The following is a 24,414-nucleotide window of genomic DNA, read 5'->3' as shown; positions in this document are numbered from 1 at the left end:
TACAGGGAGGAATGGGAAAAGGAAAACACCTGGCTGGAAAAAGGTCACCATAACACCTATAAAGCGCACTGCACTGCTTCTAATGGTGGCCACATGAAGAACATGAGGGGCGTGAAAGCTCGGGGAACCTTAGCCAATTTTTTGTCCACCAGGCCACGGCAGAAGCAGATATGGTATGTAAACACTGGTTTGTTTGTTTTTAAACCCTCTGGTTAAGGTTAAAATGGGCATGTGCAGTGAATATCAGCGCTATGTGGCCAGAAGTGTGATAATATAATTTATTTTGTGGAATAAACAACTGCAAGGATAGATGATTACAACAAATAGATGACTAATACATAAAAGTAATACATAGATGAATAATGATGATGAGTTATGATGCGTAATCATGGGAACAAGCGGGTTTACAAACGGGAGCAAAAGCTGAAATAATGCCTCTACTGAAGCCAATTGCACTAAATGCACTAAATGTGCACTGTTACAAGATTATTTTTCTTTCTATTGTTTTCTATTTAGGGCAGCACGGTGGTTAGCACTGTTGCCGCACAGCAAGAAGGTCCTGAGTTCAATTCCAACATCAGGCCAGGGTCTTTCTGTGTGGAGTTTGCATGTTCTCCCCGTGTTTGCGTGGGTTCCCTCCGGGTACTCCAGCTTCCTCCCACCGTCCAAAGACATGCAGCTTGTGGGGATAGGTTAATTGGATAATCCAAATTGTCACTAGGTGTGAATGAAAGTGAGTGCGAATGGTTGTCTGTCCCTGTGTGTTGGCCCTGCGACAGACTGGTGACCTGTCCAGGGTGTACCCTGCCTCTCGCCCTATGACAGCTGGGATAGGCTCCAGCGCCCCCCGCGACCCTGAAAAGGATAAGCGGAAGCGAATGGATGGATGGATGTTTTCTATTAATTTATATAATTTTAAATTAAGCAGGACAGAGTTCTTTTAAAGAAAGATTTACTTTGATTCTCAAAAGTTAAGCATGACAGGCTTCTGTTTAAGAAAGAGACCTGTTTTATTGTGTTAATGTTGTCATTTTGAGCTAAAAATAAATGATTTTTGTTTCCCATGTGTTCATATCACAAAGAATATGCATCTACTTAAATCAAATTCAAGTCAAATGGTTAAAAAAATAATTTCACACACAACAAAAAGAGCTAAAAAATTCACCACACTGGGAAGGGTGAAGACAACTGGGTTGCCCGGCCCTGGACATATACATGATCGAAATAACTTGAACACAAACACAAACAAACAAAGAGGAAGACCGCACCGGAAGGAAAAAACTACAAGTCCCAGCATCCTCTGTGTTTAGGGAGGAGCAGTGAAAGTGAAAGTATTGAGCCTCCGTTCAGAGCAGCAGGAGGAGGAAGGTGGAGCTGAGGCAGGTGAGCAAAGACGTAGATTTGGCATGGACGGAAGGGACGTGTCCCCACCAATAATTTGATCTCTTCGAGAAAAGAAAAACAAACCCGATAGAAAGAAAGAAAAAAACAATCTGTCAACGTCTCATTCACCCAGCGGTGCAGAAAGAGTTAAATTACGTTCTCTACTGGAGTCCTACGTCATGTGACAAATATGGCCAATGTGATTGGCTGTGCCTTTCAGGGAGCTCTGTTTAGTAGTGATGTGCGATACCACTGATTTCCTTTCCGATCCGATACCAAGTAAAATTCAGGGTGGTATCGGTGATACTGATCCGATACCGATACTCTGTACAAAAACTTAATGTTTCATTGCATTTCATAATACAATATATAATTGTATTATGTAATTGTAATAATAACATAACCATATTGCTTCATAATGATTAGAGGACATCAGACAACTTGTTTTTATTGCTTAATAATGCAGAATAATCATATAGAAATAAAAAAAATCTGACGTTGTGCGCTATTTGAGCATGTTGCCTGCCTGCAGCACTAAAGGACTCTGCGAGAGACGTCTGTCTCGCCCTAGCAGCACCTGTCCCTGTCCTCCTCTTCAGTTCACCTCAACATAAGCTTATCATATTCTGTGATGTGATTTACTCCGAGGTGTTTGACGAGGTCAGTGGTGTTGCCACAACACCTCACTGTCTTGCCACATATATCACAAACCGCGTCTGGGCTGTTTGTGGAGGTAAAACTCGTCCACACATGACTCTGTTTGCGCTCAGCCATTGTTGTGAGTGTGCACGCCATGGGCTGCGACACATTTATACAGCCGTATTTCGCATATGACTATGAAAGGCGTAAGAGGAAGTAGTTCCTTCCAAATTAGACGATCCGAATGGTATAGTTTCTTTCCACTGCGTTCATTTTAATGGAAAAACTACAAATTTACCCCAGAGTACTAAAATATCGATATTATAATATGAGAATCGATTCTAGAACATAAATTGCTGGTATCGGAAGAATCGATATTTCAGTATCGATCCGCACACCACTACTGTTTCGTTTTAGCAGCGGCAAGCCTGCGCTGCTAGGGCCTGCAAGGAGGAGAGGTGGGTGGCAGCAAAAAGGAAGAACCTGGATATAAGAAAGTGTTTTTCAAAGAAACCTGTAAGTCACTTAAAGTCAAGTTCACTCATAAAATGTGTCCGTCACAATAACATTACAGGCTATTCTAGGCTTTGGCCCACATCAGTCTAAAATTGTATGTAACCATGAATAACGTGTTTTGGAAACTAACTGCACAACATGCAGCACTATTAGTTCTCTCAGTCTCAGAGCAGCATTTCTAATTTTGATTGAAACTGTCAGAGAAAACGGCAGCCTCGAGCAGCCAGGATATTAGTTTACAGAGGCTGTTAAAATTATATGTCTAACGTTAAAATGTTGGTGACACAATAATTTAATCCTAATGGCACTGACATATTCATAGGGTTCATTTTTGAGACAAAATATAACGAGGTAGTCATGATTTTGCAAATATTCCACCTTGTAGTGCAGTTTGCACAAATTGTTTTAAAAATGCACTCAGCCTACAAACATTACTGACGAGTCAAGATCTGCACAAAGTGACAGAAACACTGAAGCAGCTACACATTTTATTCTTATTGTCACGTATGTTCTATTTGTCAAGTGACAGAAGAACCAACACAAAGCTCAGAGAGTAATGGTGACACAAGATCACAGGTGAAAATAAAAAACTTAAAATAACCCGGTTGCACAAATATGCACACCCTTAAACTAATACTTTGTTGCTGCACCTTTGCCTTTTATCACTCTAATCAGTCTTTTTGGGTAGGAACCTATTAGCATGGCACATCTTGATGTGGAAATATTTGCTCACTCTTCTTTGCAAAATTCACATATAAAACTATGAATTGTAATTTTAAATGGTTTAAAAGCAGGTAGAATAGCATATGTAGGCAAGTATACTTCTCCTTTTTTATCAAGAAGCAAAGACAAAAAGGGGAACAAAAGAAACAGGGCAGGGTTCGGTGGTTGAATCATCCGTCCCCACCAATGCCAAAACCAAATCTACGCCCTTGCAGGTGAGTGTTAACATGAATATGTTTCTTCTTATGACATGAAATAATTCCACACTGTTCATGTCTGTGGGTGAAATGTGAGGCCGGTCGGCTCCTCTGAGCGCTGGTTTCCTGTAAGTAGAGAGGAAGTGAGTTTAGCTGAGCCTCCGTTTAGTGTGAGAGAGCAGGAGGAGAGTGAGAGCTGTGCTGAGGCAGGGTGAGTGTTAACACCGCTCTGACATTACTGTGTCTCTGTGGCGGGAACAACAGACTCCGTCAGTGGAGGCAAAAATAATCAGACTTTGGTTTTTCAAAGGAAACAACTTTATGTCGGAAGTTCCCGCACGCTCATTGGATAACGACGTGTCAATCTCAAGTTATTAGCCAATGAGCGTGCGGATTCACAGAAAGACCCGCCTTTATCACGGGACTTTAAAAACTACAATGGCGACAGAAACTCCGTGAGTGGAGTTCAGGGTGACGTTATGAAACTGTGACGTTTGAGCCACTTCCTGTTCTCAGTCCCAGCGTCCTGATCACCGAGGTTTCTGTTGCTCTGATATCTGATATTGATTATATTGGTAAACAGGCTGTAGCATAAACATCAGGTCTGTTCTGAAAACTGGCTTTATTTTTTCAAAGTAAGGGAATATCTGTGGTCTGATACCGCGGGCTCATGGGCTAAGGACTTGGATTGACAAGTCAAGCGCAGATGATTGTGTTGTTTCTTATAAAGGCTTGTGTGTGTTTGTGCCTTCCTGTGTGTGTCCTTGTGTCAGTGGAACTGAATCAGTGTGTTAGAGAAAGTGCTCCTCTGCTGTGCCGTCATCGTGTGGATGCTTCTTTTAAAGTTGGAACTCATGTTTTTATGATCTGCTTCATTTCATTGAACCTTTATTTCTAACCATGAAGTCCCTTTGAGGTTACAGCCTCCTGGTTAGGTTTAGGCTGCACTGTTCCAAAAAATAGTAATGTCAAATTATTTTACTGTGTATTTTACAGTTGTGTACTGTTTTTCTAGAATATCATTACATTTACATAAGTAGACTGTGATCTGACACGGCAAATGTAAAATAACATAACATCACTGTAAATGTAATAAAACACAATTTACTTGTTTGTTAAATATATTTTGTTGTACATATGCATATTTAGATTGTAAAAATACATCCAGAAATGTCTCCCATCATGCCTTGGGACATGTGCTGCTGTTTAGATGTTCTTGTTTTATTGTTTATGGTTACGTTACTTTTAACTGTTATCTTAAATGTTGTGTTTACGCCGTGGTGCAGCGTCACTGACAGTTGTTGTTTTGTAGAGAGAGTGCTGTACCATGAGTGACTTCTGTTGTGCTGTTGTTGAACCTTGAGGCACATTGTAGCACCAGCAAGTGTTTTAATAAAGAGCTCCCCTTACCAGCTTGGGGTTAAATACCAAGCTCAATCTCTCTCTGTGAGCTTCTTTGTTAAGATTTCTCTGCATGCCGCAATGTAAAACATTGCACGGACACGCTGTGCTAATTATACATTTTGAAAAAGAAATGTAGAGGTAGTAATTGCAATTAATATAAATAACATGACTGTTGGGTCTGTGTTTCCACAAGCCCCGCTAATTCTAGAGACTTATTCATCATGAAGAAAACAAGACAGTCGATCGATCGATTATTTGCGCAAGGGAGGCCTTGTCTGTGTCCACCACGAAAATGACCCCCAGATCTGACCTCCTCCTGCTACCTTTTATTGAGAGACAGTTCACACAAAACACGTCAGAACAAAGCCACGCCCACATGGTCCTAAGACAAGGCATTTGTATGTATATGTGTGAACTTCTGTAAGAATGTGTGTGTGTGTGTGTTATGTGAGAATGTGTGTGTTATGTGAGAATGTGTGTGTGTGTGTCAGACCTCCTGCTGACCAAAGGGTCGTAAAACCAGGAAGCTTACATCAAAAGAAACAGATCTTTCAGATAGGATGTATCTACAATAAAACCTCCCCCAGCACAGAGTGGTTGGAGAGGTGGTCAGGATCAAAGGAATGGCTTTGATCCTACTGCTTGAACTAAGACTGTACAAATTTAAGAAACACAATGGCAACATTCAACAATTAGACTTAACAATGACGCTAAGCATCAAGCCAATGAATGTGAACTAATAACAACAAGGTCGCGGGTATGGCTGCGACCGTAGGAAAAAACCCTAATATGAAGGCATTTTACTGTGCATTTTACAGTAATGTTCTGTTCTTCTAGAATATCATTAAAGTTACGTAAATAGACTTTGACTTCACATTTCAAATGTAAATTAACGTTAAATCACTGTAATGTAATACAACATAATTGTCATGATTATTAAATGTATCTGTCTGTACATATGCATATTTAGATACAGATTCACAAATGTATCATGATTTCACAAATATCTGTCCGTTATTTGAAAGATTGAACTGTTGAATTCAAATGTAATGCTATGGAAAAGTATATAACATGATCCCTATAAGCTTGTGTTACATCACATAAGTATTATTATCATTGCTAGTTAGGGCGTTCGTGACTCAAGAGTTGGCAGTTTGCCTTGTGATCAGAAGATTGCCGGTTCGCGCCCCGGCTCGGACACTCTCCGTCGTTGTGTCCGTGGTGAAGACTCTTCACCTACCGCCTACTAGTGATGGCCGAGGGTGTGATATGGCAGCCTTGCCTCTGTCAGTCTGTCCCAGGGCATGCAATCAATTATTATTTAAACCAACTGTTAACTGTATATTTCTGTACATTTACGTATTATGATTCATATTTCCACATTCAGTGACCTTGTTTATAGGTAATTTCATTGTTTGATCACGTAAAAATGTTCCTAATTTAATGTCTAAAAGCACTTGGAAAAGGCAGAATCCCATGTCAAATTAGCACAACAAACTCTATTTTCATTACTGAAAATAACCGTATTTTTATGGGACAGTTATTTTCTGTTATTTTACGGTCGTATTTTGGCGCCCCAGCTGCCGGAATATTACCGTTTTTTTAAGATGTTTTTTTTCCCTATTTATAGATGATTTCATTGTTTAATCACATTAACATGTTCCTGATTTAATGTTTAGCGGCACTTGAAAAAGGCAAGATCCCATGTCAAATTAGCGCAACTAATTGTATTTTCATTACTGGAAATAACCGTATTTTTATGGGGAGTTATTTTCTGTTATTTCACGATCGTATTTTGGCGCCCCAGCTGCCGGAATATTACCGTTGTTTTAGGATGTTTTTTTTTAACAGTGTGTTATTGTGCTTCAGGCTGAAATATGAGGAGTAAGGAGTGGGGCTGGTTAGCCCTCATGACCCTCACCATAACACATACGTCACAGGACAGTGTTTACCACAGAAACTCCATGAAATGATCAATGAGAACTTTAGAAACCCGTCAGTGTGATGCTTCCAGTACAACAGCACCTCTGAGTGTGTGTGTTTACCTCTCAGACTAACTCCACCCTGACATCAAGAAGATGGAGGAAAAGGATGGAGCAGGATCTGCAGCATCCAGCTGTGTGTCTGTGAGGAGTGACTGGTCCAAAGGAACACCTCTAGACTTCAGTAATGAACCTGCAGCAACAATGTAAGAGAGCTGCTGACTCATTTATTTAGTGTAAATAATGATTTTTGATGCAATGGGAGAAGAAAAATGACAAAAACAGTTTTAAAAATAAGGATTAAAATATTACAAACTATATTTTTGAGTTTCCTGATGTAGTACAAAAATATATGAACATAACTGTATATAGGACAGATATTTTACGGTTCTTTTAGGCAGCACCAAAAAACAAAAAGACTATTTTGAAGCTGTCTGAGGTAGTGAGTCAACATGTCACACTGGGTCAAAGGTCAGGGAGTAAAAGTGTGTTTTAAAGGAGGTTTAAAAGCAGCGAGTGAAGGAGCCTGTCGAGGTAAATCGTTCCATAACTGATCAAATTGAGTTGGTGGACCTCTGTGTGAAATCAAGCATCTGGTTCACAGAGAGGATAACCCTCAAATGGGCTGTTCAACATTACGGCAAGCAGAAGAAGCATTCGCATGAAAGCTGAGACTACGGCCATGTGTAACAGCATCTAGTTGAAATTGTTTCTCTGAAGGGCAGTGGAGATGGACTGTGCAGAAGCTAAGATAACCTCTACTGAAAAAATTATTGATCATTGATCATTGATCAATTATTGAAGCAAAAGTAGACACACTAACGTAGGACATGGCACTGTCAAAATGAAACAGGAAGTGAACACAGAGACACAATACTAACACAGTACAGAGGGAACACAGAAACCAAAACCTCAGAACTAGAAAATCTTAATCAGAATGAAATTGTAACAAAAGACAATAACAATCAAAACAAAACTACTGAGTCCACAGACTCGGGACATACATCGGCTCAAACTGTGGTCATAAATATTTTGTACTTGTAAATCAGACTGTGTAGTTGTGAACTGAGTTTTGTAACATTGTAAAACAAAATATCTGAAAAGTTTATGTTTTTGCGTTCATTGATTTGTGTGTGTAAAAATGTAATAAATGTAATAAATGTAAGAAACAGTAGAACTTTTGCTGACACAAAGTTTGGCGAGCACTGCAAGTTGTCACTTTAAACCACTCACTGATATAAAGAGAGCACCTTGTTCCAGGGCATCTGAGCATGGAGGGAAAGCTTTATGCAGGAGATGGTAAGAGCTGTTGGGACTAAAGAAACTGAGCAGAAAACTACAGACATCTGGAAACTGAGTTGTTAATTCTCAGTGGGATCACTAGGACTAGCAAAGCTTCACCATGACAGTCATCTGATTGACTGAACCCATCCAAACATCACTTCATGGACCTTTAGCTTGTGTCTGTGTGTGGACAGACATAACATGAGCTAATTATACATTACTCCTCCACAGAGTGGACCAGGAGAGAGCAGAGGTTTCCACTGGTCAGTCTGCACAGCAACATCAAACACACCTGGACTCTGTGGTTATGGTTTGTAGTACTACGTTTACATTTGTTCTTTTCAGTCACCTCTATGCTGCACTTTGTGGACCAGATGATTGTCAGTGTGTCCAACATAAATCAGAGTTTGGGCTCCATGATTTCAGTCAGATTGGGGTGACTGTAGCTCAGGAGGTGAGCAGGTCAGCTACTACTCAGAAGGTTTGTGAATCAAACCCTGGCTGGCAAATGTACTGGGTAACGTACTAAACCCAAGCTGCCCTCTGATGCATCCATCAGAGTGTGAAAGAAAGTATTTAAGCATAGAACAATGTGCTTGGTTGAATGAGGCATGTTGTATAAAATGCTTTGTGTGCACAGAGAATCAAAGAGAGCTATATAGGAACCAGTCCATTTACCACTGGGTAATTCATATAGTCTTCTTTTCCAGCGGCTGGAGGACAACATCACCATGTTTGTGAAGAATGAGCTGAAGAAGATCCAGAAGGTTCTGAGTCCAGATCACCCAGAAACTTTAAAGAGCCAGATGGAAGATGAGGAGATGTTTGAAGGTGAGGATGAAGATGAAAGAAAGAGCTGCAGAGAAGCATTTCTGAAGATCACACTCCACTTCTTGAGGAGACTTAAGCAGCATGAGATGGCTGACCATCTGCAGAGCAGTAAGAGAATTTCTCTAAAGACTGAATATTGATCTTTCCTAATACCTCAAGAAATGGACCAATAGACATTCATCCTTTCAGGGTACTGAAAGGCTATGATATTTATTGTATAATATTTTTTTCTGAATTTTTTATTTTCAGAAATATTTGCTCCACTCTGTGAACGTGAACTTAAAGCCCAACTGAAGAAGAAGTTCCAGTGTGTTTTTGAGGGGATCGCTAAAGCAGGAAGCCCAACCCTCCTGAATCAGATCTACACAGAGCTCTACATCACAGAGGGAGGGACTGCAGAGGTCAATGATGAACATGAGGTCAGACAGATTGAAACAGCATCCAGGAAACCAGACAGACCAGAAACAACAATCAGACAAGAAGACATCTTTAAAGCCTCACCTGGAAGAGATGAACCAATCAGAACAGTGCTGACAAAGGGAGTGGCTGGCATTGGGAAAACAGTCTTAACACAGAAATACAGCCTGGACTGGGCTGAAGACAAAGCCAACCAGGACATCCAGTTCATATTTCCATTCACTTTCAGAGAGCTGAATGTGCTGAAAGAGGAAAAGTTCAGCTTGGTGGAACTTGTTCATCACTTCTTTAATCAAACTAACGAATCAGGAATCTGCAGGCTTGAAGACTTCCAGGTTGTGTTCATACTTGATGGTCTGGATGAGTGTCGACTTAATTTGGACTTCAACAAAACTAAAATCCTGACTGAAACCAGAAAGTCCACCTCATTGGATGAGCTGCTGACAAACCTCATCAGAGGGAACCTGCTCCCTTCTGCTCACCTTTGGATTACAACACGACCTGCAGCAGCCAATCAGATCCCTCCTCAGTGTGTCGACATGGTGACAGAGGTCAGAGGGTTCACTGACCCACAGAAGGAGGAGTACTTCAGGAAGAGATTCAGAGATGAGGAGCAGGCCAGCAGGATCATCTCCCACATCAAGAAAGCTCGAAGCCTCCACATCATGTGTCACATCCCAGTCTTCTGCTGGATCACTGCTACAGTTCTGGAGGATGTGCTGGAAACCAGAGAGGGAGGAGAGCTGCCCAAGACCCTGACTGAGATGTACATCCACTTCCTGGTGGTTCAGGCCAAAGTCAAGAGGATCAAATATGATGGAGGAGCTGGGACAGATCCACACTGGAGTCCAGAGAGCAGGAAGATGATTGAGTCTCTGGGAAAACTGGCTTTTGATCAGCTGCAGAAAGGAAACCTGATCTTCTATGAACCAGACCTGACAGAGTGTGGCATCGATATCAGAGCAGCCTCAGTGTACTCAGGAGTGTTCACACAGATCTTTAAAGAGGAGAAACAACTGTACCAGAACAAGGTGTTCTGCTTTGTCCATTTGAGTGTTCAGGAGTTTCTGGCTGCTCTTCATGTCCATCTCCCCTTCATCAATTCTGGACTCAATCTGCTGGAAGAACAACAAACAAGCTCTCAGACAGAGAAATACTTTTATCAGAGTGCTGTGGACAAGGCTTTACAGAGCCCCAATGGACACCTGGACTTGTTCCTTCGTTTTCTCTTGGGTCTGAAGACTAATCAAACTCGTTTGCAAGGCCTGATGACACAAACAGGAAGTAGCTCAAAGACAAATCATGAAGTAGTTCAGTACATCAAGGAGAAGCTCAGTGAGAATCTGTCTGCAGAGAAAAGCATCAATCTGTTCCACTGTCTGAATGAACTGAATGATAGTTCTCTAGTGGAGGAGATCCAACAGTCCCTGAGATCAGGAAGTCTCTCCACAGATAAACTGTCTCCTGCTCAGTGGTCAGCTCTGGTCTTCATCTTACTGTCATCAGAAAACGATCTGGATGTGTTTGACCTGAAGAAATATTCTGCTTCAGAGGAGGCTCTTCTGAGGCTGCTGCCAGTGGTCAAAGCCTCTAAAAAAGCTCTGTAAGTTATAAAGTTTTTATTATTTAATTTATCGTAATTTTATTTATGATGATTTATGTCTTTCTTAGGCTGAATAGCTGTAACCTGTCAGAGAGAGCATGTGAAGCTCTGTCCTCCTCTCTTCAACTAGAAGACTGTGAGCTCAGAGCTCTAGACCTGAGTAACAACAACCTTCAGGATTCAGGTTTGACAATACTGTTTTCTGGACTGGAGACTGGAAACTGGAAACTGGAAACACTCAGGTCAGATATTGTTGTTTGTGACTTGACTTGAAATTTGCAACTTAAACGCTACATTTATTTTTATACTGACATATCCTTACTTTGAAATCTCTTTCAAAGGGGTTTTGTCTAAAACCATTTAAAACCAGATTTTTAGTCAGTTAAATCTCATTGATTTACAGTAGTTATGCTATCAGCTGCTAACAGTCTACATTTGCTTGTGCAAGAAGTTGAGAAAGTGTCAGAAATGAACAGATAAATAACTACAGGGCAGGATAGATAAACTGCAACAGTGGGGTTTGACAGAGATCTGGTCAAGTTATTCAACTCTCAAAATGAGGAACTTCAGGGAAAAAACTACCAAGAGAAAATACTTGTGATTGGTTGGTAGATCTGTCATGGAAAAACACACTTCTTTAAACTTCTGTTTTGTTATTGTCAAAATCACTGTAATATAATCACTGTACCTTTATATACATGCGACTTGTATCAATGCTTCTGCCCTCTTGTGGCTAACGTTATGTTATTGTTATTTGGGAAAACATTTGAGAGTAACATGCAAAATGAGTCAGCACTTTGGCTTTAGCTTAAGAAATCCTAATTTTTATGTCATCAGTTATAGTTGCATGTATATTTATTTAATTATTTATTTGTCAGCTTCACCCATCAAAGTCAGGGGGCGGGGTTAATGCTGCTCAAGTCAAAACCATTGCTTTGTTAGTGTTCTTTGTCTCCGCTGCTCAGTGTCTGAGCACCCCGTGCTCGCTGCCCTCTCGTCTCCACACTCCTCCTGGGGAATAACAAAGAGGCAGCCGTCAGAAACACCACAATGCGGCAGACTAACCTTAACTAACTCGCCAAGAGACTAACGTGAAGTTACGCAATGATCCAGCATCGGAGAGAGCTCCACCACACTCCTAAGTAGCTCCTCTGACGAGGCTTGATCAGCTGCAGGTGTGAGTAATTCTCCTCCGCAGGTGTGGCCAGACTCCTGGCTGACACACACACACACACCTAGATACAGAAACATGGAAACAGGAGACAGCAGCACCCAAAACACACATGTCCATAACTTCTTACTGGCCCTGGGTCACCCAGACCCTGGTCCCGTGACAATTTCTCAAAACTAAGTAGGCCTACACACCAGGGTTTGGACATGTGTCGACCCAAACTATACTTAAACTTTACCCTTTTTTGTGTGTCACCAAATACACTTTAATATTTTACAGTCAAGGATGTAGTGGCATAATCTTTCAATATCTGCTCACTTTGTCAAAATGAATCTAATCATCTCTGATGATTTCAGTGATGTCGCCAGCTCACCTTGCGAGTGGTCGAGCTTGCAAACCACTGTCAACGCGACACACAACTTGTAAACCCCTGCTGACTATCACCTCTCGAGTTATGTATTTATGTTAGTTTCAAGTGTTCCAGCAAAACGTAAGCACGTATTACTGATAAAAAGTCCAAATAGAAGCAAAGTCTAAAATGTGAAAACAGGGAGGGTGCTGGCGGAGGTTGGTTACTGGCCTGGTAGCCTGGCTGCCCCTGGGAGGGTCCGGGACGGGCGTGGAGGCTTGGGGGTTTGGGGGTGCTCCGCCCCCCGGTCTGGGGTGCTGGCCGGGCCTTGGGGGCTTGGGTCCTGGCTGTTGTGTCGCCGGAGCAGTGGGCGGGTGGGTGCAGGGGGGCTCAGCCCCAGTGCACTTTAGAACAGCACACAGCAACACTACATATGAGCCGGCGTAGGGAGGTTTGAGGTCTTCACTCACCCCGGTTCTGTTAGCCGTCAGGGCTGGGGGGCTGGGAGGAGGTGCTGGCCGTCAGACTGGGGTCTGGGATGCGGGGCCTCCCTGCTACTGCAGATAAGGAGGTGGTCCGCTTGCCTCCGCCCCAGAGAGAAGGGTTACATCTCCTGGGTCTAGGTGCGGCTTGCCCCTCTGGGGGCGGGGGTACCTGGACCTGGGATATAGAGTATGTTTGGGGAGTGCGACTGTCTGTGCAGTGTCTATTTGTGTCTGTCTACACGTTGGGTGAGTGCCGAGTATTTGGTTGTGCATATGGGGGTGGGAATGCACGTCTGTGTCCGCGTGTGCCTGTTCGTCTGTGTCTATATGTCAGGTTGGGTCTTAGACTCAACCTCTCTGGGAACATCTCAGGCCCTCTAAAGTACGGAGGCCTATCTCCCCTCACCACACTCCCTGCCGGTGGCTGATGCACTCAGACGTTGGTGTGTTGGTGGTCCTTGTCGTCTAGGGCTGGGCGCTCATGTATGTACCGGCTCACTCCTGGTGGCCGATTGGCGGGGCCGGGCGCCTGTGGCCCGGCTGGGCTCCTTCCGGGGGGTGGGATAACCTCAGGCCTCTGGCCTCTGGGCCTGAAGCTCGGTCCTCTCTGGCACAGCTGGCTGCCGGCGGAGCCCGCGGGCACGCCACTGCAACCCCCTCTGGCCTCTGCTCCGTAGCTGCGGGGTGACCTCTTGTTTGGGGCTCTACTCAGCTCTTCCCAGGAGGGTGACACGGTTCCCCCCCCCTTTGGTGGTCCTCCTCGGGTCCTTGTACTCTGGGGCCTCTGGATATCTGGGGCCTGGATCTCCTCCATACCTGCTTCATACCCTGGTGGACGGGGCTATGGCTCCCCACACTCCCTAGCAGATCGTTACATGGAGAAACCTTTGGAATACAAGCATGCTGATCCACACAGGTGTGCACACAGGTGTACACACGGGTGTTCACAGACGTGGACTACACCTTTCTTGGCTGCTGCCTCAAAGCACATTGTGCACTGTCTATCTTGCGTGCTGCACAATATCGTTTAATATTTAGTATCTACTGTTATCTACTGCTAGCTAGTTTATTGTGATGGTGCTGTTTTTTTTATTATGTTGCTCTTTGTTGTTTGCTTTCTCTTCTGTTTTTTTTTTCTCCATACAGGTGATCCAGGTGTTTTGTTTGTTTGTTTGTTTTTTTTCTTTCTTCCCCCCCTTCTCACCGTCTCTTCTCCCCTTTGGCTTTCTTTCTCTCCCTCTCTTTCTTTCATTCTTTCTCCCTGTCCTATCCCCCAGTCATGTCTGTCCCGTTTGTAGCAACCGAAAATAAAACAAATTCATAATTATAATAAAGGTCAATCAAATGGACCAATATGGCAAGGCCACGATGATCCACTTGGTAAAATAAATCCGCTTGGCATCTTTCTTGGCCTTAAGACAACAATTCTGATGGCTAAAGATCCAAACGGGACACAAAAAAAAAAAAAAAAAAAAAAATGTGAAAACAAAAATCCAAAAACATGAGGGACAAACAGGACCCTTTTTCAAGGCACAAGTTCAACAAACCGAGTTTAGCCATAAACTAGAGTTGGCAGCTGTGAGTTTTCGGTTTATGAAAGGCTGACCTGAGTTACTTCAATCAAGTCTGACCATGGTTACTTTAAGTTAAGACTGTGCGTCTGAAACAAGCATTAAATTAAAACTAACATTAAAAAGATGGTTAAGGAGGAAAGAGAGCATTTTCACCACAGCATTTTCATGCTGTTTGTAGATAGTGAAGACTGCTGTTCAGCTTGCTCCAGAAATTATTAAACTGCCTTTATAAAAATATTATTAAACTGTATTCTAAAATAAATCTGATTAAGATCTGATCTTTGTTGGGGGGTTTTCAATAAGCAGTGTGACCCGTGTATATGCATGTTTTAACCCTTTAAAACCGGTCAGAGCGGGCACGCTCCGTTTTGCGTAACTATTTTTAAATCCCGGTAGCACTGCAACCACATAAGCTAGAGCAAAAATTTTTTTTGCATATGAAACCAGAGGAGTTGTACTTACATCTTACGCCATCAGCTTGTCCTCGGTCACAGTTTCCTTCCACATAAAGCTTTGCAAAAACTGCATAAAAAGCACTTGCAGCAACAAAAACATAATATTCCAGAAACATGCTTTGCCGATCCGATCAGCTGTTCGTAACACTTCCTAGTCCATCAGCGCGAACTATCGCATGTCCGCCATGACCTGCCCGAAACCGGAAGTGACGTCATTTTCGTGGAAATATAGTTTTTTACCATCAAGGCCTCATGAGCTTATACTGGTGTTTTTAAAAGTTATCTTTGAATTTATGACTTTCTGTGTCGTTTCTGGGATGCTTAGGACTCATATTGCACTGCTGGAAATAGTTTATTTTGATGCACATGCTGTTTTTTTTGCAAATTTGCATCATAATATTTATTTTCGTTTTTCCTGCAGTGTATAGAAATTGGTGTATTTCAAAAATAAAACTATGAAGACACTCAAAATAAATTTCCTGTGGTGGGAAACTATTTTGTGCAACTTTTTTGTATTTACAGTTTTGAGGGATAAGCCTCTTAAATTTCTCTAACTAGAAATATATGTTAAAAAACAAAAACGATTTTCAATTTTTTTGTAGTTTATTGCACTTTTTTGCAATTTATGTGGTTACTATGCACTTAATGCAGACATATTATTAAAATTTAGGCTGTAATGGTTGTATTGATGTATAGCAACTTGAAATGCTCCCAAAAATGGCACTACAGCATGTAAAAATATAATGTAAGCTCTGGCGGACTTGGTTCTATGGTAGGTCTTAAAGGGTTAATAAAAGAGATAATGTTGGTGTTTCAGTATTGTAGTAACTGTAAGTTTAAACTGTTCCTCTTTCCACATTGTACCAAATGTTTTTAAATGTTAGTTTCAATTTAAAATTAAAGATTAAAAAAGTTTAACACATATAAACATCAGATAATTAAGACAGGCGAATGATTCAGTTCCACATGTGCTCCGCTGTGACATTAAACTTCAGTAAAATTATGCAGTTATGAAATACCGAATTTCCCAGAGGAACCCACCCGAGGGATTAATAAAGTTTTATCTTATCTTAACAACTTTAATCTAAACTAAACTCAGGAGCAAAAACAGTAAAGTAAGTGACTGCAAGTGAGTAAGTGAGTAAGCTGTGCTGGTGACTGGATATCAGATTTCCAGTCATTTGAGCAGATAAGTGGCAGAACTAAATTACTGTGGCACACGTATATTAATTTAATTGAAGTCTGTCAATAAATCTATTTAATTTAAATGCAAATTTTAATGCAAATCCTTATTAAAGCAACAGGTTCACTTATAAAATATTCTGTAGTTATCTTAGTGTCCATTGCCCTTCCTTTTGAATCCCCTTTTCAACCCAGATCGGTCACTTTGAGAGTAAACACAAGCTCCAGCAGCTGTGCGCTGAGGAAACAGGCTATCATATTTTTCCGCACTATAAGACGAACTTAAAATCCTTTAATTTTCTCAAAAATCAACAGTGCCCCTTATAATCCGGTGCGCCTTATATTGACAAACAGCGGCCCGCATTAAACTGTGACTGTCACCAGGTAATGTGGGCGTGTTTCCTGAATAAGCAGCATGTGTTAAACAGCTGACAGGTGAACGGGATGCATGCAGGTAAACTCGAGGGACCTTTTAGCTGATCATGGTGTCGTGAGGAAACTTTCAGCTCATTATTTCTGTTGCAGAAACACAGAGGTACGAGACCAGGCAGAAGACTTTCTGATTATTTGTTTTAGTTAAAATAATTCCATTGTTGTCTAGTGATGGTTGGATGTTGTCTTTCACTGCTATGCAGATGACACCCAGCTCTATCTGTCCATGAAGCCAGATAACACACACCAATTAGTTAAACTGCAGGAATGTCTTAAAGACATAAAGACCTGGATGGCCGCTAACTTTCTGCTTCTTAATTCAGATAAAACTGAGGTTATTGTACTCGGCCCTGAAAATCTTAGAAATATGGTATCTAACCAGATTCATACTCTGGATGGCATTACCTTGGCCTCCAGTAACGCTGTGAGGAACCTTGGAGTCATTTTTGACCAGGACATGTCCTTCAACGCACATATTAAACAAATATGTAAGACTGCTTTCTTCCATTTGCGCAACATCTCTAAAATTAGAAATATCCTGTCTCAGAGTGACGCTGAAAAACTAGTTCATGCATTTATTACTTCCAGGCTGGACTACTGTAATTCATTATTATCAGGATGTCCAAAAAACTCACTGAAAAGCCTTCAGCTAATCCAAAATGCTGCAGCAAGAGTCCTGACAGGGACTAGAAGGAGAGAGCATATTTCTCCTGTTTTGGCTTCCCTTCATTGGCTTCCTGTTAAATCCAGAATTGAATTCAAAATCCTGCTCCTCACATACGAGGTCTTAAATAATCAGGCCCCATCTTATCTTAATGACCTTGTAGTACCATATCACCCTATTAGAGCACTTCGCTCTCGCTCTGCAGGCCTACTTGTTGTTCCTAGAGTATTTAAAAGTAGAATGGGAGGCAGAGCCTTCAGTTTTCAGGCCCCTCTTCTGTGGAACCAGCTTCCAGTTTGGATTCGGGAGACAGACACAATCTCTACTTTTAAGATTAGGCTTCAAACTTTCCTTTTTGCTAAAGCATATAGTTAGGGCTGGACCAGGTGACCCTGAATCCTCCCTTAGTTATGCTGCAATAGACGTAGGCTGCCGGGGGATTCCCATGATGCATTGAGTTTTTCCTTTCTCACTCACTATGTATTAATAGACCTCTCTGCATTGAATCATATCTGTTATTAACCTCTGTCTCTCTTCCACAGCATGTCTTTTATCCTGTCTTCCTTCTCTCACCCCAACCGGTCGCAGCAGATGGCCGCCCCTCCCTGAGCCTGGTTCTGCCGGAGGTTTCTTCCTGTTAAAAGGGAGTTTTTCCTTCCCACTGTCGCCAAAGTGCTTGCTCATAGGGGGTCATATGATTGTTGGGTTTTTCTCTGTATCTATGAAGCGCCTTGAGGCGACTTTTGTTGTGATTTGGCGCTATATAAATAAAATTGAATTGAATTGAATTGAATGGTGTGGTAAAGCTCTGTGAATATGTCCAATTTTTCCGGCCATTTGCTTCGCCCAAAGGCAGATCACACGAAGTTTAACTGCTTATTTGGAAGAACTGACATCTGCTGGTCATTTAATGTTCAGCAGCACTGCTGTGAGAATACCTGTAGGATACATACCAGCGGATATGTAAGCACATGCACAGCTGCAGGGCTAGAAGTGCAAAAATGAATTAAATAAATAGATTCTTAAATAATTAATTAAATGTTTCAATGAGTGATTAATTAAATATATTTAAAAATCATTAAATTTGTAATTAATTTATTTGAAATGTTTTAAATTAAATTATTGGCATTAAATCAATTATGTATATATTTAATTTATTAAGTATTTTGAACTTAAGAACTGGGCCGGGGGTCTTTCTGTGTGGAGTTTTCATGTTCTCGTGTTTGCGTGGGTTCCCTCCGGGTAGTTTGCACTTGTGTTTAGAAGTGCTTGTGTGAATGAGGCCTGTTGTATAGAGCACTTTGAGAACTCCAGGAAGGTAGAAAAGCACTATATATAGGAATCAGTCCATTTACTACATGTCAGCAAAGTTTCATCTCCAACCACTGCAATATTATTTGTTAGGATCGTTGTTCCCTCTGGGTACTCCGGCTTCCTCCCACCGTCCAAGTCATGCAGTTTGTGGGGATAGGTTAATTGATTAATCCAAATTGCCCATAGATGGGAATCTGTGAGTGAATGTGAACGGGAATGGTTGTCTGTCTCTATGTGTTAGCCCTCTGACAGACTGGCGACCTGTCAAGGGTGTACCCCGCCTCTCGCCCTATGATGGCTGGTATAGGCTCCAGCACCGCCTGCGACCCTGAAAAGGATAAGCGGAAGCGAATGGATGGAAGTATTTTGAACCGGGGGGCAGGGATAGCTCAGTAGGTAGAGTGGCGGCCCCATGATCAGAAGGTCGGGGGTTCGACTCCACTGAACGGCTACCCTGAGGTACCCCTGAGCAAGGTACCGTCCCTACACACTGCTCCCCGGGCGCTGCATTGGTGGCTGCCCACTGCTTCACTGGGTGAATGGGGAGGGGAGGGGGGTGAATGCAGAGGAACTATTTCCCTATGGGGACTAACACGCACACTTTACTGTAATTCATTAATGACATTTAATAAACAATTTAATGATGACTAATTGATTAATTATTGATGATTAATTTACCCTCCACATGATTTAACCTCTATAGAGATGATATTTTATCTAGATCATGTATTTTTCAAAGGTTCAGACCAGAAAGTTTAACATTATTATTTTTCTCTTTATTGTCTCTTCAGATTGAGTGTCTGTAATCTCTCAGAGGGAAGCTGTGAAACTCTGTCTTCACTACTCAGCTCCCAGCCCTCTAGTTTGACACAGCTTGACCTGAGTAACAATGACCTGAAGGACTCTGGAGTGAAAGTTTTGTCTTCTGGACTGAAAAGTCCATATTGTGAACTGGAAACACTCAGGTCAGCGTTCTTAAAATGTTCAGTAGATGAGGTTTAGAGGTTTACAATCTAAGGTTTAGATTGACTAATGACTATTTTTAACTCCTGTTTCAGTCATGTAATTTTTTAAATCCATTTTTGGCTGCAATTTCCTGTTTGCATTTAGCTATTTTTCTCTTCTCTAAGAGTATTTGTCATGTCTGCAGGCTGTCAGGCTGCCTGATCACAGAGGAAGGTTGCAAGTCTCTGGTCTCAGCTTTTAGCTCCAGTTCTTCCCATCTGAAAGAGCTGGACCTGAGCTACAATAACCCAGGAGAGGCAGGAGTGAAGATGCTTGAGCAGCTAAGACTGGACACTCTGAGGTATGTTGATGGCCGTTACAGCCACAAACAGTGTCTGATAGATGAGGAAACTGGCTCTGCCTGACTACTTAATGCTGGAAACCAGTGTTATTTGAACAATCACACATATAGGAACATTTTTCCCATTCTGGTCTAACATAAACAGTAGATGTCTGTATGGGGTCTCAAAGGACAAAATCTCTGTCAGCAACAACGGTGCAGCCTGTTCAAACTGATCTCTGGAAAGGAACTGACATTTTCACTCTCTTTATTTATTTTAAGTTTTCTCTGTGTGCAGAGACCATGTCCAGGACATGTTTAGCCTGGCCCAGCATAAACTAGAATTAGGGGGAAGTTGTTTCCCCAGCTTAGAAAAACATTATTAAAAGTAAATGGATTACTAGGTCACTAAACTTAACTGGCCGCCTACTAAAATGGGCTATTTTGCACTGCTAGTTTGCTGCTTCTGAGCGTTTGCTACTGAAACTTGTTTGTGCTAAAATATCAAATTGATCTTCTGGACTTTGTGATAATAGTTAGTAGAAAACAACAGAAAAATAGAATGCAGTCAAAGTGAATTAACTTTGGTCGATCAACCTTGAAATTATAATTATAATAAGAAATAATCATTCCAACAGAAAGAAGAGATTAAGAAACAAAGGGATGGAGCTGGTCGGGGAAACCGGGTCACCGGTTGGGTGTTAGGCCCAGACTAGTGGGTGTTTTTGACTGTAAAGTGGATGTAGCATTAACAACCACTGGTCCTGTTACCCTGCAGCCTGCACTGCAGGATATGTGTTGCAGCACTGAGAGCTCCAGAAAGAGCCTTCATGGTGGCCCTGCAGCCAACCAGCACTTCAGTCAAATGCTGTCAAAAGTGGTCCCAGAGACACTGTTAGCTGTAACCATCAATGACCAAGAATTGTGTCATTTAATTCAGGGTTTCCCTGTATTATTGTTTGATATCATTTCTGAATAAATAAATCAAGATGACGAGCCTTTAAATGCACTTATGTTAGTATAAATATACAAAAATAAAAGATAATTTTCCTATTAGAAGAATAATAAATAAATATATACATAAATATATTCATCACATGCATCAAACCACAACCTCCTCCTGCAAGAGTGAAACATTGTAATTGGTTGATGCTGTTTCCATCATTTGTTTGTTTACCTTCAACAAATTTGCTCTACAGATAATTTAATAATAAGAAGGATTATTAATAATTGTCTTTCTCTCCTGCTTTTGGTGGAGTGAAACGATAACTCCTACCTCCAGAGGTACACAGGTCCACTGGCACCTGGTCCTAACTTCACCCATGTCTGCACCCTCAGACATCCCACTGTGGAGGCATCCTGGCCTGGACCAGTGGCTGCCCTTGTGAGACAGACTTTATGGTCACAAACAGCCCTAATCTGAGAATGAAGGCTCCTTTACATAGAAAGCAGTATGTGGTGTGATGACCGCTGCATTAGCTCAAAATATGTGATGCACTGGCTGCTGCACTCTACCTGTACTGAATCAGTTTTTGTAGCCAGTCCCAGTCTTTACATTTAATATGCACCCACTCCCTGACAGCATGAATGTCACAGTGTGTTGAACCTTGACTGTGGCACATGTCAATGCTCCTTGGACATCGTGCTTAATAAAGGAGATTAAATGTGATGTGATTATGAGTTTTGCTCTTTTGAAGTTTAAACATTTATGTGTCAAAATGTTGGACTGTTCCTTTATCAGTGTGTAACAGTGTGTGTATGAGAGCCATGTAATGTCCATGTGTGCATGCTGACTGTGCTGCTCTGACCCCCCTCCTCCTTTCAGGGTGGAGCCTGCTGGAGTCCGATGGTTGAGACCAGGTCTGAGGAAGTGTAAGTGTGTTTTTAATGGGATTCATGAAAACAAAGCAGCACACATTCAACCATCTTCGTCATTCACATCTCTGATGTCAGGAGTCATCATCAAAGGGTCAATCAATGAACAGATGATGGATCAATAACTGCAGCTGGATTGTGTTTGTTCTCTCCATCAGATTCCTGTCAACTCACAATCGACACAAACACAATACACACAAAGCTCCAACTGTCTGACAACAACAGGAAGGTGACACATACAAGGTTTCAGTCATATCCTGATCATCCAGACAGATTTGGTGGTGATTATCATCAGCTGCTGTGTAGAGAAGATCTGAAAGGTCGCTGTTACTGGGAGGTCGAGTGGACAAGAGGGGCTTGGATATCAGTGAGTTACAGAGGAATCAAAAGAAAAGGAAGGAGTGATGAGTGTGTGTTTGGTAGAAATGATCAGTCCTGGAGTCTTTGCTGTTCTGATCATTATTTCTCTGTGTGGCACAATAACAGGGGTACACTAATCTCCTCCTCCTCCTCCTCCTCCTCTGTCTCTAACAGAGTAGCAGTGTATGTGGACTGTCCTGCTGGCACTCTGTCCTTCTACAGAGTCTCCTCTGACTCTCTGATCCACCTCCACACCTTCAACACCACATTCACTGAACCTCTTAATCCTGGATTTGGATTCTGGGCTCGAAAAGGTGTAGACTTATATGGCCGTCCTTTCAAAAGACTATTATTTCGCTCTGGGTCAGTGACTCTATGTAGTTAGTCTTACCTGTTAGAGAAACAGTTCAGTCTGTACATGTCTGTGTCTTTCACTCTGAAACACATGATGAGATTCATGGATTCAGTCAGTTGATGTTTTAAACTAAATGATTCACAAATTATTATTCAACACAAGTTTGGTGAGCAGCAGGGCTCATCCTGATTTTTGTTTTTGTGCATTATAATGATGAAATAACTTTGTCCTGTCTGTGGTGGCCTTTGGAGAATTAAACCATCCTTTAGAAACTAGATATAAATGTCATATTTTCCAACATTGATATTTTTCTGTGTTTCAGGCGACAATGAAAAGATAAAGAACAGTCTGTAAATCACAAGTTATCAATTCAAACGATTATTAACCCTCTGGGGTCCAGGGTATAATTGGCTGTTTTTGACTACTTTTGATTTTACCTCTATATTTCACCTTTAAAATATGTTTTTCTTGCCTTGTTTGGTATCATTATTTTCACCACAACCTCAAACATCTGAAATTTGAGTTATTTTTCCATTTTGGTATACTATATTAGCACAGTTGATCTAAATTCAGACAAAAAATTCAAAATCCGAGTAGAAAAAAGTTATATTTTTTACTGTAAAACCCACAAACATGTTTAACGAATCATTTTCATAACTTGAAATGCAAATAGAAATTGTACATTTCTAAAAATTATGCACAAGTTTTGCAAACAACAAAGTTATATGGTACTATTTACCTAAAGATGCAGCCAAGGCCTCAGGCATTTTTTATATAACCATTTAAATCTATTTACAGAACAATCAGGTGTTCTGCATCAAATAAGAAGGCACACAAATTATTTGTGCCAGTCCAAAAAATGTAGTTTGTGTTCAGTATAAGACAGAGGAGAACACTAAAGGCCTAAACCCTGCAGGTCTGACAGCAGGAGGTGCATCAGTCCAGTTTTCCATGTGGTAACAGCGTTTACACTGGAATCTGCCTTTTATCGCTTTTTTAGAGCAAATATGAAATTCAGGAGTCTAACTGACACATAATACAAGACAATAACTACACAACAAACTAACTACAGCCTCCAAACACGCTAAACGTCACTAATGTCTCACATATGAAAACTCGCTCTCTCTGTCTTTCGCTCGCCCGCTTTCCTTCGCGGGTGTCACTCCTAAAAACTTCCCCTTCTCCCTAAACAACCAAATGTCACATGTTGCCATATCATTTTTTTGATTGGCTGACATGGTAAACTCTAACACCAATAGGGAAGTGGTGTTTTTTCTTTTTTCACTCGCAAGCGGAGAGTGTTTGCTGTGTCTGTAGAAAACGCAGTTTTTACCGTCCTTCCCGCTGTAAACACCACTGTTTTGTTCAGAAAAAAACATCACGTGTATTTTTTATCATAACTCTGGTTTTACGTGGCCCATCGACACAATTCAAAAACTGGTATACAGTTTGAAGTCCGCACTTTCGACCCAAGTTGAAATGGAGACTCTGACGTGCTGCATCTTGTAGCTGTGTCCTCTTAAATTGGTCATGTGATTTTGACGCCGGCGCATCCAGCGACCCCAGAGGGTTAAAGCCACAAGAGAAGCTTCCTGTTATTTGTACCACTCACCTGGTCATGTGATCCCGCTGTGCAGCCAATCATAACTGACATCACTTTCTACTTTGATATTTCCATGGTGAATGGACTGATTCTTGTTTAACACGTTCATACTGTGATGGATGCATCGGAGAGGGTTAGTGTCTTGCTCAAGGATACTTTGTGTGCCAACTGGAGCAGTCAGGGATTGAACCACCAACCTTCTGATCATTAGATGCCTTGCTCTAGCTCCTGAGCTACAGCCATCATCAAAGCTCTTTCTTAAATCCTCTCTGAGAGGAGCTCAAACACGAGGAAGAGACGAAAGTGTGGGAAGAGAGTGGACTCATTAGTA

The 24,414-nt window shown here is 41.6% G+C and overlaps 1 protein-coding gene across 1 annotated transcript; it reads left to right on the top strand.

Moving 5' to 3' along the window:
• The first annotated feature begins 1,285 nt into the window (after positions 1-1,285).
• Positions 1,286-23,223, top strand: LOC146391917 (protein NLRC3-like). Its single transcript, XM_084915690.1, has 10 exons — positions 1,286-1,383; positions 6,915-7,050; positions 8,360-8,438; positions 8,839-9,067; positions 9,209-10,979; positions 11,048-11,221; positions 19,397-19,570; positions 19,756-19,911; positions 21,716-21,762; positions 21,924-23,223. The coding sequence occupies exons 2-10, from the start codon at positions 6,941-6,943 to the stop codon at positions 22,508-22,510; spliced, it is 3,327 nt and encodes a 1,108-aa protein (XP_084771816.1). The 5' UTR covers positions 1,286-1,383; positions 6,915-6,940; the 3' UTR covers positions 22,511-23,223.
• The last annotated feature ends 1,191 nt before the right edge of the window (positions 23,224-24,414 follow it).

This window comes from Perissodus microlepis, chromosome 3 (assembly GCF_051167445.1).
Source record: "Perissodus microlepis isolate ML-2025 ecotype Zambia chromosome 3, ASM5116744v1, whole genome shotgun sequence".
NCBI lineage: Eukaryota > Metazoa > Chordata > Actinopteri > Cichliformes > Cichlidae > Perissodus > Perissodus microlepis.
This window is presented reverse-complemented; position numbering and strand designations above follow the sequence as displayed.

Bases quoted from the DNA above. Each gene is read 5' to 3' on its own strand.
- LOC146391917 (XM_084915690.1), top strand. From the start codon at position 6,941: ATGGAGGAAAAGGATGGAGCAGGATCTGCAGCATCCAGCTGTGTGTCT. The intron at 7,051-8,359 runs GTAAGAGAGCTG...ACTCCTCCACAG, and splicing joins AATGAACCTGCAGCAACAAT to AGTGGACCAGGAGAGAGCAG. The intron at 19,912-21,715 runs GTATGTTGATGG...TCCTCCTTTCAG, and splicing joins CTAAGACTGGACACTCTGAG to GGTGGAGCCTGCTGGAGTCC.